Source organism: Choloepus didactylus, chromosome 3, assembly GCF_015220235.1.
Source record: "Choloepus didactylus isolate mChoDid1 chromosome 3, mChoDid1.pri, whole genome shotgun sequence".
NCBI lineage: Eukaryota > Metazoa > Chordata > Mammalia > Pilosa > Megalonychidae > Choloepus > Choloepus didactylus.
In genome coordinates, this window is record NC_051309.1 from 27534940 (window position 1) to 27554587 (window position 19648).

Below are 19648 nucleotides of genomic sequence, written 5' to 3' on the forward strand. Positions count from 1 at the left end.
CTTCAAACCAGAACAGCTTTCATTAAATATTTTTGAATGAAAAAATATTTAACTTGATTTTGGTCTTAATATTATGAATTTTGGGTCGCCACTTCTTGTTACCTGTATTTTGAGACAAGTTTCTTTGATGGTTGAATAACTCTTAAGATCATCAGTAAATGCTCTCAAGTTTCAATCCTAGATTTCTAAGTTTTATTAAATTTAGAAATAACTAACATTAAAATGGAAGGATTTTAGAGTGATATTTAATTATAAACCACATGCCCCTTCACAAATGATATATAGGACAGTGTAAGATATATAGTTTTTTATTTTTTTATTTTTTAATCATTTTTTGTTGTAGAATATAACATATATACATGGAAATGGTAACTTGCCAAATGCAATATAACAAGTAGTTAGAAAGCAAAGTTCAAAGAATATTATGGGTTACAGTTCCACAGTTTCAGTTATTTCCTTATTGTGAAATATAACATATATGCAAAAAGGTGAAACTTTCAAATTACCATTTAACAAGTAGCTATAGAACAAATTTCAAAGGATGCTATAGAATACATTTCCACCACTTCGCTTCTTTCCTTCTAGCTATTCTAATACCCTAGCAATTAAGAAAAAGAAAATTATATAAAGATTCATTATTTATAATCCTTTGCTAAATTCCGTCTTGTCTGTTACTACGCCTTCCTCTAGTTTAATCCTGTTCCCAGTCTTCAGGGATGTCTAGGCAGTGACCAGTCTAACTTGTTCATGTTGAAAAGGGGTGTTGACATTATGGGAAAAGGGGACACATCTGGTTGATGTTCTTGAAGAGGCTATTGCCTCTGGGTTTGGGGACTTAGCTGGCATAGGAGTTCTCTAAAGGATTTAAGTTTCTGAAGAATAGACTTAGTGAGTGAAACTTTAATAAAGTGTAAGATAGAGATCTGGGCATTCTTTAGGGTTATCAGGGCTACTGTTGACTTGGGCTTATAGTTTTTAAACTATATTAATGTAAGATGAAAAATATCAGAGTACTTAGAGACTGTCAATTTTTTTAACTTTTTATTTTGAAATAATTTCAAACTTACATTACAGTTGGAAAATTAATACAAAACTTATTCACAGAACTACAACATATCTCCCACCCAGATACCCAGATCCACCAACTTTTAACATTTTGCCACATGTGCTGTATCATTCTATCTATCCATCTGTCCGTTCATCTGTCTGTCTTCTTATCCATCTATCTATATAGCAATTATCCAAACTTCTGAGAGTAGGTTAGATATATATCGTGTTCCTTGATATAAAGCTTATAGTCTATATTCCAATTTTTTCATATGTCCCAATAATGTCATTTTGGGCCTTTTTCTCCTCCATTATTAGATCCAGTCCTGGATCATGTATGGCATTTAATTGCCATTGTCTCTTTAGATACTTTTTTTTTTTTAATTGTGGAAACATATATACAACATATACTTTCCCATCTCAACTACTCCCAACCAAGCATTCTATTCAGTGGGATTAATCACATTCACAATGTAATTCACCATCCATTACCACAACTTTTCCATCACCCTAAACAGAAACCCTACACCCATTATGTGTTAACTTCCCTTTCCCCCACCTTACCCTCTGCCCCAGTAACCTGTATTTTATTTTCTGTCTCTATGAATTTGCTTATTCCAAGTATTTCATATAAGTGAAATCATACAATCTTTGTCCTTTTGTGTTTGTTTTATTTTACTCAACATGATGTCTTCATGTACATCCATGTTGTAGTATGTATTAGAACTTCATTCCTTTTAATCGTTGAATAATATTTCAATGTATGTATTTGCATCATTTTGTCTATCCATTCATCTATTGATGGACATTTGGGTTGCTTCCACCTTTTGGCTACTGTGAACAATCTGCTATGAACATCGGTGTGCAAATATCTCTTCAATTTTTTTGGGTATATACTTAGAAATGGGATTGCCAGGTCGTATATTTATGTTTAACTTTTTGAGGAACTGCCAAATTGTTTTCCACAGCAGCTGTACTATTTTACATTCCCTCCAACAAGTGTTAAGGGTATTATTTCTTTGCATCCTTTCCAGAACTTATTTTCTGTTTTTTTTTTTTTCTTAACAATAGCCATTTTAGTGCGTGTGAGATACAGAGACTGTCAATTTTGTTTTCATTTGTGAATGGGGAAAGGTGATTTATTTAAGTACAGGGAATGCAGAGTTTAGTGGGAAAAATAATTTGTCAGAAATAAACAACAAAAACAGTGAAACTGTCTTATAGAATAGGTGGGACAGGTTGCCTTTAACTGTTCTCAAAATGTTTTTTGTGGACATCTGAGCCTTTTACACTTAGTTTCTGGGACAGGTCCAAGTGGTTTGGAATATCATTAACCCTTTATGTTCTGCTGGTCCACATTGGACCAGGAATTTCTTGACTAGGAGTTTCTTGAGAATTCTGTGTATGGTTCTTGGTTATTGGACTGTAACCAAGTCTGTAGACACAAGTCCTATGACTGGTTTCAATACCAGTTTTACATTTTTGTGAAAGAGATCGGAGCCTCTAAACAAATGTTGAACCATCTGGTTTTCCTATTGCCTTCTTTATCGCTGATTTTATGCTGCTCTGTGTTTCAATCATTATGCAATAACCATTCTGGCCTTTTGTGATCTCTTAACATTTGGAACATTCCCTCCTCAGGGTCTTGTGCTTGCTGTCCCTTTACCTGGAATATTCTTCCCCTAAACCTTTGCATGGCTTGCTCCTTCTCTTTACTCATGCCTTAGTTCAAATATCAGCTCTCCTAGAGGTCTTCCCTGTCCCTCCAAATCACTTCCATCTCATTACCCTGCTTTCATTTTCTCATAGTACTTATCATTATCTGATATTATTCTCTTTACTTATTTGTTTTCATAATTATTGACTGTCTCTCTTCACTGGAATGTTAGGCCTATGAGAACAAGGGGTATTGTCTTAATCACCACTGTATACTTAGTACGTAGAATGGCTCAAATATTTGTTGACTAAGTGAATCTATTTTCTTAAGGAAAACAATACATTGTTAATATAAAATGTAATGTTACTTGGAAAACAGATTTCATAATGTATTAAAATTTTAAATTCTTATTGAATTGATGAATTTTTGTCTTATATATTAAAACATGACTGTTATGAAAAGTAGAATTTATATTAACATTTCAGTTATGTAAAAAATATATAATCATGGGACAAGAACTGAAAGGAAACTGAGAGAAATGAAAAGTTGATATGTTGGTAAGCTAATGGATTTTTTAACTTTAAAATTTCCTCTTAATGTTATAATATTTATGTACTAAATAATAAAATTATGATAATCTTTATATGAGCATTTACAGAGTGAGGTAATTTTTAAAGTACCTCAATCTGGGTTATCATGCAGCTTAACTTTTAACATGTAATTAGATTTTAATCTAAAACTACAATACTAGTAGGAAAAGAGAGTTTTATTAGGCCCTCACACCTTGTGTACACACATAGAGTGACTAATAAACATTTTATTTCAGTTATAATGTGGACTATACAGGTAAGTAATTTAAACCAAGAAAATTGATTAATTGTTGAGAGTAATGTGCAATATTTAGCTGCCTTTTTTTGCCCCTAGGTTTCCTTTACCTAGTCATCCTGCTGCACCTCCTGAACATCTTAAAGAACCTTTGGTATACATGAGGAAAGCACAGGTTGGCTATTATTCATTTTTATTTTACTTTTCCATGCCAAATATGTAATGTAGAGTCAAAGATCCTTTTTGATTTCAGAAGTGTGTGTGTTATTCCTTATGTGGAAGATGGATAAGAAGCACTAAAGTGATGTGAACAGTATTTGATACTCTTCCTTTTCACGTTCATTAACCAAGGATCATACCTATTCAACTATAGGAATCCTGAAAAACAGTGAGCAGCAGAAAAAAAAAAAAATCATGTGCCATACTGGCATGAAATTTAAAATAGGAAAAAAGCATTATGCAACAATCAGTTCCTCAAGTTTTGTGGCATTAAAGGAATGAAATAATAACAAACTGACAATTTCTTCCCTTAAAATTTTGACATTTGAAGCTGGTGTTACTGATAGAGTATTTGAAATATATCTGTTCTGACAGTAGGCTGTTACATACTGACTGCATTCTGCTACAGAACTCAAATGAACCTGCTATCTGAAATGGCTGGCAACAACTAAGAATCATTTTAAAACAGTAAAATGAAGTAACTCAAACAGATAAACGATAAGAAGTTAAGATAGATATGTAGTAAGTTCTAACACATGCCCCTAACTCTAACTGTCCTTCGCCTTGGCACAGCCTTGTCCCCCTCCTTTCAGGGCAGTGTGTTCCTCAGTCTTCCTCACAGTGCTGGCTAGGAAGAGGGACTCTGTGACTGCCACTGCTGAGGCATGTAATGGACATCACAGTCAGAGTAGACCTTCATTCCCAATCATAGCCTCAAAAATGGAGTTTTAAAAGCTTTTTATTATGAAAAATTTCTAATATACCCGAAAGAACTCCCATGAACCCATCACCCAGCTTCAGCAATTATTGCGGTGGTTCTGCCACTTTTGAGAAACATTCTGCTGCTTTGAGTTATCATGTTTGATAGCAGTGGATATTAGGCAGATTTTTATTTTCTAACTTTTATTTTCATTTTTAAAAACCCTCAAAATTAGATGGTGAAAAGAGGCAATATAAGCAAAATAAAAATGGAGATGTTTGAGAAAATATGTAATTTATTTCTGTCTCTAGGTGGTATCTTTTAGGGCTGGAAATCAGACAATGTTTGTTTATTTTCAATTGGTCATAAAGCATAACAGTTAAATGATACATGTATGGAGAAGTAATTGGTCCTTTGTTTGTAAAGGTATAATTCAAGAAAATAAAACTAAAAAGGTTGGGACTGAATATTTTTTGGTGATACTTGAAAATTTCCAAAAAGTATAGAGGAAGTATCCGTTTGAGCATATTAGGTATAAGAAACAAAACACAAATGTTGATTTCCTTTCATGATTGAAGAGATAGATAAATAATAAGTCCATTCTTAAAGCTTCCTGCTAGTTGCTGAGAATATTTGTGAATGGTGAGTGAACATATTGTGTATATGTATGATGCCCCTCTCTTTTCTTTCTGGACTTAACTACTAGATCAGGGGGCTGCAAACTATGGCCCATGGGCAAATCTGGCCTGCTACCAGTTTTTTTGTGACTGGCAAACTAAGAATTTTTATATTTTAAAAGAAAAAGCAAAAGAAGAAAAAAAGCAAAAGAAGAATAATATCTTGTGATATATGAAAATTATATGGAATAATAAAATACGTTTTATTGGAAAACATTTCATTCATTTACATTATTGTCTATGACAGATTTCATGGTACAATGACAGATTTAAGTATTTGTAATAGAGACTGGTCCACAAAAGTTAAAATATTTACTATCTGCCCTTTTACAGAAAAAGTTAGCCAACCCCTGCACTAAATTTTTCATTTGTTAGGAACAGGGCCTGTGCTTTCTGTCCTTAGCATCTAGCACAGTTACCTAGTCTACAGAACACCCTCAATAAATGTTTGTTGAAATAATTGGTTCTTTAATCATGTTACAACCATCCTTTACCAGTTAGTGTCTGCCTACCTTCCTGTATTTGTTTGCCTCAAAGCATCTAGTTCTTCAGCCCTTGTTCTCTTGACAATTCTCTCCTCTTTGCATGAAAGCTTAGTCTGGCTCTCATGACTGCCATTCCGTTACATTCTCCCTTGCAAGCTGTCTTTTGCCCCATCAGACTTCTGCTATCTGACATTCTAGTCCTTAGCCTAAGGCCGCCTCTACAGTCTACTCTCTCTGTTCTCCCAGACTTTGGGGGAAAATCACGTAAGTTCTGTGTTAAGGATTAGTCTAGCCTAAATTCATTTATTTAACTATTGGGGGATTCTTATGCTGACTGCTGATCCTTATATTATTCTTTATTCACTACCTGCTTTCCAGTTGGATTATTCCAATGTTTTTGCATGCTCGTGTAGCCCCTATTTTTACCTCTTTCTCAGTGATTTTTAACATTTGCTGCTTACTTTATTAAGAATATTCACATCATCTCATTCAAGTTTCTGTAGCTTTCCTTTTCTTTGCTGTAGGATCTTTTTGTTCCAGTCCTCTACGATCAACTGCTGTGTGGTTTTTTTTTTTTTTTTTGTGAGCTCAAACTCAGCATGTCCAATGCCAAATTTATTATGTTCTTCCTAAAATGAACATCTCTTCCCGATTTTCCTATTTCTGTTAACAGGTTTCATCATTCCAGTAATTCAGACTTAATGATATATGTTTAATCTCAGTTTTCCATATCCAAATAGTCACTGAATTCCATAAAGTATTTCTTCTCATAGTCTTATAGCCTTCTCTTCCTTTTTATTACCAAGGCCCCATAACCATACTGATTACTGATCACGATGATGATGATGATGATGATGATGATGATGACGACGACAATGACAATGATGACGACTATCTTTTATTGAGTGCTTCCTTTTTTTCAAACATTGTGCTTTAATTCACATCATTTATCTTATTCTTACACTTAGATTTTTGTAGCACATTGTTTTTCTCTCTCAACTTTCACTGTTTCCCTCTCCCCATTTCCTGATGTCCCCTCAATATTAACTTTAACTACAAGCAGCTGAACTCTTATAATGTATCTCATTCCTTTCTAACAAACCTTCAGTGACTCTCAATTGCCTCACAAATGCAGTTTCTACTCCACAGTCCAGCATTTAAGATTATTTACAATCTATCCCCAGCTTCCCCTTCCACTTTGTCAATCTCTGCTGTTCTTTATCCTATGTGCCCATCCAAGTGAATTATTTGTCCTTTCCTTTTGTATCTTTGACATTTTTCTAATTTTGTTTTTCTGCCCTGCAAAGCCCTGTCTGCCTGCTTTGCATTATGAAAATCACAGCTGTTTTGTGAGACTCAGCTCAGATACACTTCTCTGTTGTTATTTATTACCCCTGTTGAGAAAGGCCTCTCCCTCTCTTGAACTCTTGTAGTGCTCTATCATTTAATGGCCAATATCATAAATTGCATTATATTATAGTAATTTCTGTACACATCTTTCTGACTTTTATTGTAAGCTTCTTGGAAGTAGTAACAGTTTTAAAACATTTTGTCTGCTTATTGTGTCTACTACACTAACCTTTATGTAGTAGTTTAGTAAATTTATGTTGGATTAATTATATAGGAGTTTGCCATCTCTTCCACCAATTATTACAATATGTACTTGAAAGGTATTTACTGAATGCCTGCCAAGTACAAGGCTATTGGAAATTCAAAAATAAATTAGATACAGATTTTGCCTGTAGGTGACTGTATGGTTTAGTAGTTGAAAAAAACTTGGACACAAGTAGCTGTAATACAAGCTAGAAAATGTCTGAGTGAGAGGGATGTGGATAGACCTTTCAGAGTATGCAAAAAACATGAAAATATTTGTGTCCCATATGAGTGCTCACCAGAGGGTGACTTCAGCAGAGCAGCAGAGGAAGACTTTAATACTCAAGGGCCTAAGATGATCTGTTCTGTGTATACCAGTCAGTTTCTTTCCCCAGCCACTCTTATCATTGCCCAGTGGCCTCACCAAGGCTGACCTGACTACAGCCACTGCTGAGTGCTTAAACTGCCAGCAGCAGAGACTAACACTCAATCCCTGATATGGCACCATTCCCTGAGGTGCTCAGCCTGCTACGTTATGGCAGGTTGATTACACTGGACCACTTCCATCATGATAGGGGCAGCGATTTGTTCTAACTGTAATAGACACATATCTGGATGTGGATTTACCTTCCCTGTACACAGTGCTTCTGCCAAAACTGCCTCCCATGAACTTATGGAATGCCTTATCCACTGTCATGGTATTCCACACAGCATTGCTTCTGATCAAGGAACTCACTTCATGGTAAATGAAGTGCGGGAATGGACACATGCTAATAGAATTCACTGGTCTTACCATTTTCCTCACCATCTGTAAACAGCTGGATTGCTAGAATGGTGGAATGGACTTTTGAAGACTCAGTTATGGCACTGGGTAGCAATGCCTTGCAAGGCTGGGGCAGTATTCTCCAGGAGGCTGTTTATACTCTAAATCAGCATCCACTCTGTGGTGCTGTTTCTGTCATAGCCAGATTCATAAGTCCAGTAATCAAGAGGTAGAAATGGGAGTGGCACCACTCACTATCACCCCTAGTGACCCTAGAAAAATTTTTGCTCCCAGTTCCTGTAGCTGTAAGCTCTGCTGGTCTACAGGTCTTAGTTCCAAAAGGAGAGGTGATCCTACTAGGAGACACAACAATGATTCCACTGAACTGGGAGTAAAGACTGCCACCTGGCCACATTGGACTTCTCATGCCTCTGAATCAATATGCAAGGAAGGGAATTACTGTACTGGCTGGGGCCAAGAGGAAATGGGACTGCTACTACACAATAGAGGGAAAGAAGAGTTTGTCTGGAATATAGGGGCTCCACTAGGGTATCTCTTAGTTTCACCATGCCTTGTGATTGAAGTCAATGGAAAACTGCAGCAACCAAATCCGGGCAGGAATACTAATGGCCCAGAAACCTCAAGATGAGGGTTTGAGTCACTCCATGAGGCCAAGAATCATGTCCAGCTGAGGTGCTTGCTAGGGGTAAAGGGACTATGGAATGGGCAATGGAAGAACGGAGTTATAAACCGAAGCTATGATAGTTACAAAAGCGAGGACTGTAAAAGTTATGAATATTTCTGCCATGTTTTGTTATGAGTGTGTTTGTATAATACTTAAAGCAAATATATTTGTTTTCTTTCCTATCTCACCCCCTTATCATATGACAAGCTGTATTAAGTTCATTTTGTAGTATTTAAGTTATAGTTATCAAGTTTACGAGTGAATGTTACTCAAGGACTTGCACCCTATTCTGGAGAAAGTTAGTGCGTTTCTGGCTGTACACAGGACGGATTAGTGTTGTTAGGCAAAAATATAACTGTATTTAGAGATTAAGTATAGTTTAAGAAGATGTGTATGGCTGCTGGGTTAGCAAGAGGTGGACCGTAATGGTTATGTTCATGTGTCCACTTGACCAGAAACTGCCTCCCCCTATCCTACATATTTATGATTAGCTTCTACACATCCCCTAGGTGTCAAAGTAGATAATAGTTTCTTTAGGAAGCCTTCTCTGACCCCGAGGTCTCTGATGGTACTCTGCCTGTGGCTCCAATCCTCCACGTAGAAGGCACCAGAACTTCCCTACCACTGTACTTTGGTTGTCTGTATTGTCACCTAGATTCCATAGCCTCTGTGATGCAGGACCTGTGTCTAGTTTTCACCATTGTATCCCCAAAATCTGTCTGGCCCATGGTAGATGCTCAATAGATATTTTTAAAAAATAAACAATGAATTGAGTAAACAACAGATGGAGAAGGTTCCCTCCTAGAAAATACTCATTCCATTTTACTTAATAATTCCAATTCTAAAACCCTATCTAAAGGAAAGAATCAGAGAAATACAGAAATTTATGTTCATGATAATATTAAAATATTTTAGAAAAATCTAAATGACTAACAATAACAATAGGGCTCACTTAAATAAAGCTTGGTACCTCCAAAGAGAGTGTTAGACAGCCACCAAAAATGTCATTTTTGAAGAAATATAATGAAATAGGAAAATGCATACAATATAAGCTTAAACAGAAAAAGCAAATATAAAATAATTCCACTTTAATTTTAAAAATATGTATATATACACACATATATATCTCAATTACACATATATGTATATAGAAAAAAATGAAAGAAGAGAACAAAATGTTAATAGTGGTTATTTTTCATTGACGGAATTTATGGGTGTTATTTATTTTGCTCTTTACTTATTCTGTTTTCCAAATTCTCCGCGATAAACATGTTACATTTATAATCAAAGAAGAATTACTAAATTGTTTTCACATTAAAAGCAGAGTCCTAGTTATTTTGTTTTACTTTTTTATTGGAAGGGTGAAGAAAATCATAATTTGCTAATTTTATAATTTCATGGGTCTTTTTGCATTTTTGCATATTTTATGGATTTTAAAGACTTAGTTACTTTCATTGTTATAAAAAAGAATAGCAAGGAGATAGCAAATAATCATTTAAAAAGATTTTAATGCAATTGAGATTCTTTTGTAAATCTTTTGCTTCTCATACATTAGAAATTGTTTACAGAACTCTTTATATATTGTCTTCCGAATTCTCTATAATGTGTTACTTTTATAATGGAAAAAATTACTAAAATATTTTCCCATTATGTAGCAGAGTTCTAGTTACTTTGTTTTACTGTTTTTTTGTTTTTTGTAAGGATGAAGAAAATCTTAATATGTTAATTTTGTAATTTCATGGGTCTTTTTGCATGCTATTTCTATGGATTTTAAAGACCTACTTTCATTCTTATAAAAAAATGGCAAGAAGATAGCTGATACCCGTTTAAAAAGCGTTTAATACAGTTGCAATTCTTTTGTAAATCTTTTGCCTCTCGTACCTTAGAATTTATCTTATTTATAGAACTCTTAGAATCCTTTGAGTTAATACCATAGATACCAATTATTATGGATATTGCTTTGAGGCAACAATAATTTCATTTAGAGAGGATATGAGATAAAAGGTAAATGTCTTTCCATTTAAACGTTTTAAGTATAAAAGCCCATTCATTTTCCTTTTAATTAACATTTTAAAGCTTTTTATTTATTTTGTAAGTCTGTCTTTTGTGTAAAAACCGTTACTTTCTTTTTATTTGCATTAGTGTGCTATCAATTTTCAATAACTTACTTGCCAGCCCCACTTCTCCATTTTTTTGTGGGGTGTCAGGGAGAGGTGCTAAGTGGACACTGAAATTTGTGTTAAAATAATAGCATAGGATTAATGATGAGGGGTTGTTTTTTTTGTTTGTTTTTATTTTTCGTTTTTTTTTTTTTTTTGCATTTATTTTTTTGACTTAGGGGTTATTTCTTCTTTTAACTTGGTAATTGAAATTCTCAGTAGGGTAGGATATATCCATTTAGGAGAACTGTGATTAATCACTTAAAATTGTACTGTATATAAAACACCTGATTGAACTGTTTTTTTCCCAAATAATTTTTCAAAGGGTAAGTTAACAAATGTGTTTCAGAATTTCTTGCTAAAATGCCATTCCAAAATCATCTTGAATTTCTTTTTTTTTTGAATGGCCTTGATGTTTGAATTTTAGAAGGTTTCATGCTGTATTAAAACTGGGTATTGCAGTCCTGAAAATATGTACAGTAATCTTATGAGTTACTTTAATTCTATTGTAACTTTAATTCTGTTTTTATTTCTGGGAGTTACTGTCTTTTATCCATTCAAAAGCTATTTTCATGAGTGGTTAAAAATGAGAACATTTGGAACCATAATTAAATAGCTAGCAATTTGGGTCTTTTTTTCTAATAGGTTAGATAGTTAAAATTTGGGATTTTGGTTTTTAATATTTATCTAAATTTTCCTTTTATAGTAATGATTTAATTAGAAGTTTTTTTTAATTAGGTCTTCTCTTACCTGCTTCTGTTACAATCAGGTGAGCAAAGGCTTATTCGAGGTAGTGATATTTAAACTCTGAGACCTGAAAGATGAATAAGATTTATCCAGATAAAGCTGGGATAAGGATATTGGGGATAGGTGTAAATCCTGGAGAATATATTTCAGATAAAGAGAATAATGTATTTAAATATGTGTGTTAAAGAAGCTATGAATAATGATAGCTATCAATTATTGAATTAATATTAATTATGGAACAGTCTCTGAAGCACTTTCTATGTGATAACATCTTTAGTCCTTATAGCAACCATATGAAAGAGTTATTATTATTATTCCACTTTTATTGACTGGTTATAAATGTCCATATGAGTAATATAATATATAATTCTCTTTTTTTCTCCTCATTGGGTCTAAATTTGGGGGCTTTGGTGTTATTTTATCTTGGTTTCAATGAGCCAGAAAAAATGGTCTGTAGACATATTTTCATATTTTAGTACAAACGCCATATATATATATATATATATATAATGGCATTTTGGCTTGGCATTGAAGAATAGTATATTAATATATGGCTTATATGGATAATCAAATCCATGCCTGACCGTTAAAATTAACTTAAAGTGTCCATTTTACAAGAAATACAAGGGATAGAGAAGAAGTAATCAATACTGTGAAAAAACAATAAGACAAATTCCGATCGTGACACATTCTAAAAGATAATTGACTTGGGCTCCATAGAAAAGTCAATATGATAAAAAAAAAAGGACAGAGAAATTATAGCTTAAATTACAAGAGATATTGCAGACAAATGTTATGCTTATGAATTTTTAGTGGATCCTGATCTGAAAAAACAAAACTATAGAAGACATTTTGGGGACAACTGGAAAATTTTGAATATAGACTAAATATTATATGATATTATGAAATTTTAGTGTTAATTTTCTTAGGTGTGATAATGATATTGTGGTTATGAAGGAGCAGGTCCTTATTCTTAGATCATGCATGCTTTAGTATTTAGGGGTGAAATGTCATGTTTGAAAAATGATAATTTCTGTAAAATTTTATTTTTTAGAAGGTCATTAATGGAATTCCTAAGTATCATTTATAAAATGCTTATTTAATTTACCTTTTTGTCATCTGTTATTTTTCCTTATCTAAGTATTTATCTCCATATGGCTTGTTGATTTATCATCTATCCTCATTCCCATCCTCAGTTAGAATGTCAGTTCTATGAAGACCAAGACTTTCTGTTATTCAGGGCTTAGTTCACAGCACTAAGGATAGTATCTGGCACATAGAAGGTAGTAATCAGTATTTGTTGGTGAACGAATGGATGGTATAACTAACCACAACCAGACTTACCATTTTGATGTAACTTACAATATCTTTAATATTTTTGATCTGTTTCAAGTATTGTTAACCAGAAACAATCACAGATCGTTCCTTATGTTCCAGGGAAGTTGGGAAAAAAGAATTTTGAAGAGTTTAAATAGTATGTGCACCGAACTGAGTATCCCACTGGCACGAAAGGTACTTTTAACATTTCTTGGTTTAAGTATTTTATTGTGAAATAAGTATTTAGAAGTGTCATGAAGTTATAACTGTAAATTAGGAAGATTGTCTTTGTAAAAATATATTAATTTGTTTTGAAACAAAAATGTATAAATATAAATTATGTGGATGCATTCTATTTATATTTCTATTATGTATGCTGTGATTTGATTTATAATCAACTTATACTTTTTGAGAATAGATAGAAATAATAGAATCTATAGTGTAGATTTTTCAGGTATTCAGAGCTTTGAGTGGGGAGAAATGGGAAAGAAGAGAGACCACTTGAAGTTTGTTCTCAATTCTTTATAGCTGCTCACAAGTAGAAGAGAACACGTTTCCCTTCACTTCATTCTTCCCACGTGCTGTTTATTCTCTGTGATAGGACAGAATATAGTGCATGTACTTTGATAATATCCAAGGACAAGTCACTGAAAGCACCAGAAGGTGTAAAGAAAAAAGGATAAATTTGTATGAAAAACTGTCTACATATGTAGTATTGTGTGATACACTGTCTTTCATATAGGAAGATGATATTCCTGATGCACAGTCATGCTCTCTTGGCCAGTCCCCCTTGTGATGCATTTCTGAAATTACTGGATGGGGTAAGAGATGTAGTGTGTGGCTGAGGAGCAGTTTTTCTTTCTGAAATTTACTGGCCAGTACAGATCATTTACCTTCTTTTCTTGGGCTCATTAGCGTCATGTGCTAACTGAACCATTAAGACTAGATTTAATGTAATAGTTAAATATTAATAATTTAAATATGATTCCAAAAACATGTTCACTGTGTGTATTGAAATTATTTTTCCTTATGTTGTGGGAGTTTATTTAAACTTTTAGATAAGAGATTGATTCTTATTTTTTAGCTGCATTGCCAAACTTCATAAAATGAAACCAATTTTAAAATTATCTTTTTTAGAGACCAGTTGCAGAACAGAAAGAACTTCTCAATAATGGAATGAAATGGGAACTGATGAACAGGTAGGTATATGAAGAGCTTTTTGAAAATGTTGGTAATGGGAAAAGAATGGCCTTCTCAATATGTATCCAAAGTAACATAATTAATAGTTAATTATTCTTTTGGAAGGCTAGAAACTTATCCTCCCCCCCTAATGTAAGCTTCACAGTTTCAAAAATTCCTAACTTTGGGCTCTGCCAATTCAGTTATAAATAATATATCATAAATTTATGAATGGAGGTCTCAGTTTCTGCTTGAATTGTGTCATCTAGGCTGCAAGGGGAAGGACTGTCCATTTTTGTGTCTCCAGTGCTTTACACAATATATGACACATAATTGATTCTCAGCAAATGTTTGAATTAATCCACCTGCACAGGAACATTATGAAAGGACCAATAACTTTTATTATAAATAAGCCTTTTTATAATACATTAACTGAAATTTAGGTTTAATCTCTTTCATAAATTCTAGATTTAAGCCTTTTCAGACCTGTTTATGCACCTAAGGATTTTCTTGAGGTAAGTTCTGTTGGGTAAATATATGCGTATTAATAAGGAAATAATATGAAAGTAATGATGATATAAGAATATTTCCAGACAGAGGGATCACCATGTTAAAAGCCCAGAGCCATTAAAGATTTTAAACAATGGAATAACATGATCTGATTTGTGTTTAGAAATTGCTTTTGGAAAATACAACGGAGCATGGAAACATTAGAGGCAAGTAAATCAATTAGGAAGATTTTGATTGAAAATCATGTAGCCTACTGCCTCACACATAGGGGTGCTCAGTGACTGTTTTCCTTTTTTATTCCCTTCCCTGTTCTGGTACTCCTGGCAAAACATGATGAAGATCTGAACTAAGAGAATAGCAATGGAAATGGCAAGAATTAGACAGACGTGAAAGATACTTTAAGGAGGATTTGGTAACTGATTAGATATGAGGTCCACGGGCTAAAGAAAAGATAAGGTTGACTTTCAAGTGTCCAGATTGGGTTATTGGGCAGAGGTAACTTGCCCTTGTTCACTGAAAGAATACAGAAAGAACAGGTCCTTTAGTGAAGGTGATAAGCTTAGTTAAGTTTAAGAGACATACAGATTTCAGTAGGCATTTGGAACTCATTAATTATTTTAATTCACCCATCTTTTATTCCTCTCTTTCTCTTGTATCTTACATGTAATCCATCTACAAATTTTGTCAAATTTATCTAAAAAAAAAAAATTTCCAGAATCTATCCACTTCTTACCACCACTGCTGCCTCCCTGGTCCAAGCAACCATTGTCTCCTGTCTGGAATGTTGTTGTAACCTTCTAACTAGTCTTCCTACTTCTCCCCTTGCTCACCTAGAGTCTGTTCTTAGTACAGCTTCCAGAGAGATCTCTATGAGCCATTCAGACTTCTGGTATCCAGTGGCTTCCTTTCTTATTCTGGTTAAAAGCCAAAGCCATTGTAATGGTACTGTAAACAATCGAAAGTACAATTTGTTTTGTATGACTGCGTGGTATGTGAATATATCTCAATAAAATGATGATTTAAAAAAAAAAAAAAAAGCCAAAGCCATGACAGTAACCTAAACACCTTATTTCCCCTCTGATTTCATCTCTTATTACTTTTCTCCTGACTTGTTCTACTCCAGCCACTTTAGCCTCCTTACTTTGCCCTGGCTGACTTCTGTCTGAGGGCCGTTGCTATTTGTTGTCTCTGCCTGTAGTGCTTTTTCCCCAGATACTTACGTGTCTGCTCCTTCATTTCCTTATGTCTTTACTTAAATGTCACCTGAGCAAGGCCTTCCCTGACCCCTGTGCTTTGAGCTTTTATATCTTTTCCTGATTTGTTTTTCTCCATAGCATTTATTGTTACATAATATATTATACATTCTATTTCTTTATTTTGTTATTGCCTGCCTTCTGCCATTAGAATGGAAGCTCCACTGGGTCAGGAGCTTTTCTTCTGTTTTGTTTATTGCAGCAACAATTACATAGGGTCTGATAATTGAAAAGACTCACAAGAACTTCACAAGGTATATCCACAGAAGACTTTCTTTCAGTAAGAAAAAGAAAGCACAGTCATAGTTCCTATGGCCCCTTCTCAGTTGCACAATATCTGCTTTGCCTTTGAGTTTATGAATCACTGAGATATATGTGAGACACCTAGATCTCAGGAGCCAATGCACAAATTTTCTGAGGGATTTCTTATATCCTCTGATTAAAGCAGTTACAAAGCATCAATTTCAAAAACAGTGTAAACATTGGGTGCCTCCAGGGAAGTTTCAGACTTTAAATCGCACATTATAAATGACTTGCTAGTACATTTCATCCTATCCTAGCCAAGGATGGTCTACCTACTGGACTTCTAGGTCTAGTATCCCTCCCTGGAAATAAGCATAGAGCTACCACAAACCAGCAAGTTAACCTGCTCTGTCCCCAACTGCTCTTTCCGCAACAGGTAAAATAGTACTTGGCACATAGTTAGTTACTCAATAAATATTTGTTGAATGAATGAGTAAATGAATTAATGAGTCTTTCACATTTTATTTTTATCTCTGTTTTGCACTTATTGTCTCTGATACCAGTGTTGCCAGTATAAAACTGTTCAAAATTATTCAGACCTTTTGGGGATGTAAATAGTCTCCTTTTAACTTTAAAACTGAAGTTAGTTTGGTTGGAAACTGCCTCTGTGATGATGGCTTTATTTCTCTTAGTTTATTAAATCTGTTTTCTAGTATTTAAGGCTGAAATTTCATATGATTTTTATGCAGTCATCTTTAACTGTTTTCTCCTTAATACTCTGTCTATCTGAGGACTATTGCTGAATGGATCCTTTCATTAGTTATGATGAGATTTCTTCTTCTTTTTTTTTTTTTTTTAATTCAGTTTTATTGAAATATATTCACCAAACCATACAGTCATCCATGGTATACAATCAACTGTTCAACAGTAATGATCATATAGTTATGCGTTCATCACCACAATCTATTTCGAACATTTCCTACATCAGAAAGAATCAGAATAAGAATAAAAAATAAAAGTGAAAAGAGAATACCCAAACCATCCCCCCATCCACCCTATTTGTCACTTAGTTTTACTCCCAGTTTTCTAACTGATTTTTTTCAATTTTTTTAACTTTGTTTATCAAAAAATTAAAAACAAACAGCAAAACAACAACCAAAAAAAAACCCCACATTACAAACAAAGCAATGGATTAAGGAAAACAAATAACCTAAACAATTACTTTGCTTCCAATATGTTCCTACCATACCCCAAGAAAATTAATAAACCATGTCCAAACAAAGGAGTAAGAAAAACAAATAATCTAAAATAACTACATTGCTTCCAACATGTTCATACCATACCCCAAGAAAATTAACAACCCCTAAGAAAACAAAGTAATAAGAGAAAAAAAAACCTAAAATAACTCTATTGCTTCCAACATGATCTTACTATATCCAAGAAAGTTTACAAACCATAATCATTCCTGAGCATTCCCATAACATTGAGATTACCCTCCATAGTTTATCTCTTCTTATTAGATTATCATTCCCCCTCCACTAATTGGTATCTCTAGGTCCCCTACATTCTACAGTATAAAACATTGTACATTTTTCACAGAATTCACATTAGTGGTAACATACAATATGTCTCTTTTTGTGCCTGGCTTATTTTGCTCAGCATTATGTCTTTTTTTTTTTTTTTTTTTTTAATCTTCATTTTATTGAGATATATTCATATACCACGCAGTCATACAAAACAAATCGTACTTTCGATTGTTCACAGTACCATTACATAGTTGTACATTCATCACCCAAATCAATACCTGACACCTTCATTAGCACACACACAAGAATAACAAGAATAATAATTAGAGTGAAAAAGAGCAATTGAAGTAAAAAAGAACACTGGGGACCTTTGTCTGTTTGTTTCCTTCCCCTATTTTTCTACTCATCCATCCATAAACTAGACAAAGTGGAGTGTGGTCCTTATGGCTTTCCCAATCCCCTTGTCACCCCCTCATAAGCTAACATTTTTATACAACTGTCTTCGAGATTCATGGGTTCTGGGTTTTAGTTTGATAGTTTCAGGTAGCCACCACCAGCTACCCCAATTCTTTAGAACCTAAAAAGGGTTGTCTAAAGTGTGCGTAAGAGTGCCCACCAGAGTGACCTCTTCGGCTCCTTTTGGATTCTCTCTGCCACTGAAGCTTATTTCATTTCCTTTCACATCCCCCTTTTGGTCAAGAAGATTTTCTCCGTCCCACGATGCCAGGTCTACATTCCTCCCCGGGAGTCATATTCCACGTTGCCAGGGAGATTCACTCCCTGGGTGTCTGATCCCACGTAGGGGGGAGGGGCAGTGATTTCAACCTTTCAAGTTGGCTTAGCTAGAGAGACAGGGCCCAATCTGAGCAACAAAGAGGGCAGTCGGGAGAGGCTCTTAGCACAACCATAGGGAGGCCTAGCCTCTCCTTTGCAGCAAACCCGTCGTCCCAAGGGTAAAAACCTGTGGTAGAGGGCTCAACCCATCAAACCACCAGTCCCCTATGTCTGTGTGGTCATGTTAGCAACCATGGAGGTGGGGTAGGCGAATACCCCTGCATTCTCCACAGCTCCTCAAGGGGGCACTGCATCTTTTTTTTTTCCTTGTTTTTTTTTTTTTTTTTTTTAACTTCCCTTCTTTTTTAAATCAACTGTATGAAAAAAAAGTTAAAAAGAAAACAAACAGACAATAAAAGAACATTATAAAAGAGACCATAACAAGGGAGTAAGAAAAAGACAACTAACCTAAGATAACTGCTTAACTTCCAACATGTTCCTACTTTACCCCAAGAAAGTTACCTAATATAGCAACATTTCTGTGAACTTGCTCCTACTATATCCATCAGAAATTAACAGACCATAGTCATTCCTGGGCATCCCCAGAACGTTAAATAGCTTATCTGTTCTTCTTGGATTATTGTCCCGTTCCCCCCTTCCTTAATTGCTCTCTATTGCTAGTTCCCCTACATTCTACAATTATAAGCCATTTGGTTTTACATATTTTCAAAGTTCACATTAGTGGTAGCATATAATATTTCTCTTTTTGTGCCTGGCTTATTTCGCTCTAGCATTATGTCTTCAAGGTTCATCCATGTTGTCATATGTTTGCACGAGATCGTTCCTTCTTACTGCCGCGTAGTATTCCATCGTGTGTATATACCACATTTTATTTATCCACTCATCTGTTGAAGGACATTTGGGTTGTTTCCATCTTTTGGCAATTGTGAATAATGCTGCTATGAACATTGGCGTGCAGATATCTGTTCGTGTACACTGCTTTCCGATCTTCCGGGTAATATACCGAGAAGTGCAATCGCTGGGATCGAATGGTAACTCTATATCTAGTTTTCTAAGGGAACTGCCAGACTGACTTCCAGAGTGGCTGAACCATTATACAGTCCCACCAACAGTGAATAAGAGTTCCAATTTCTCCACATCCCCTCCAGCATTTGTAGTTTCCTGTTTGTTTAATGGCAGCCATTCTAATCGGTGTTAGATGGTATCTCATTGTGGTCTTAATTTGCATCTCTCTAATAGCTAGTGAAGCTGAACATTTTTCATGTGTT

At 34.5% G+C, this 19648-nt stretch overlaps 1 protein-coding gene across 1 annotated transcript in view; it reads left to right on the forward strand.

The window, feature by feature from the left end:
- Window positions 1–19648, forward strand: part of TBC1D19 (TBC1 domain family member 19) — a 208704-nt gene that overhangs the window by 54168 nt on the left and 134888 nt on the right. Inside the window, 5 exon segments of the mRNA XM_037829534.1 lie at window positions 3629–3704; window positions 12995–13069; window positions 14012–14042; window positions 14045–14077; window positions 14522–14568. Coding sequence (XP_037685462.1) covers window positions 3629–3704; window positions 12995–13069; window positions 14012–14042; window positions 14045–14077; window positions 14522–14568 — 262 coding nt within the window.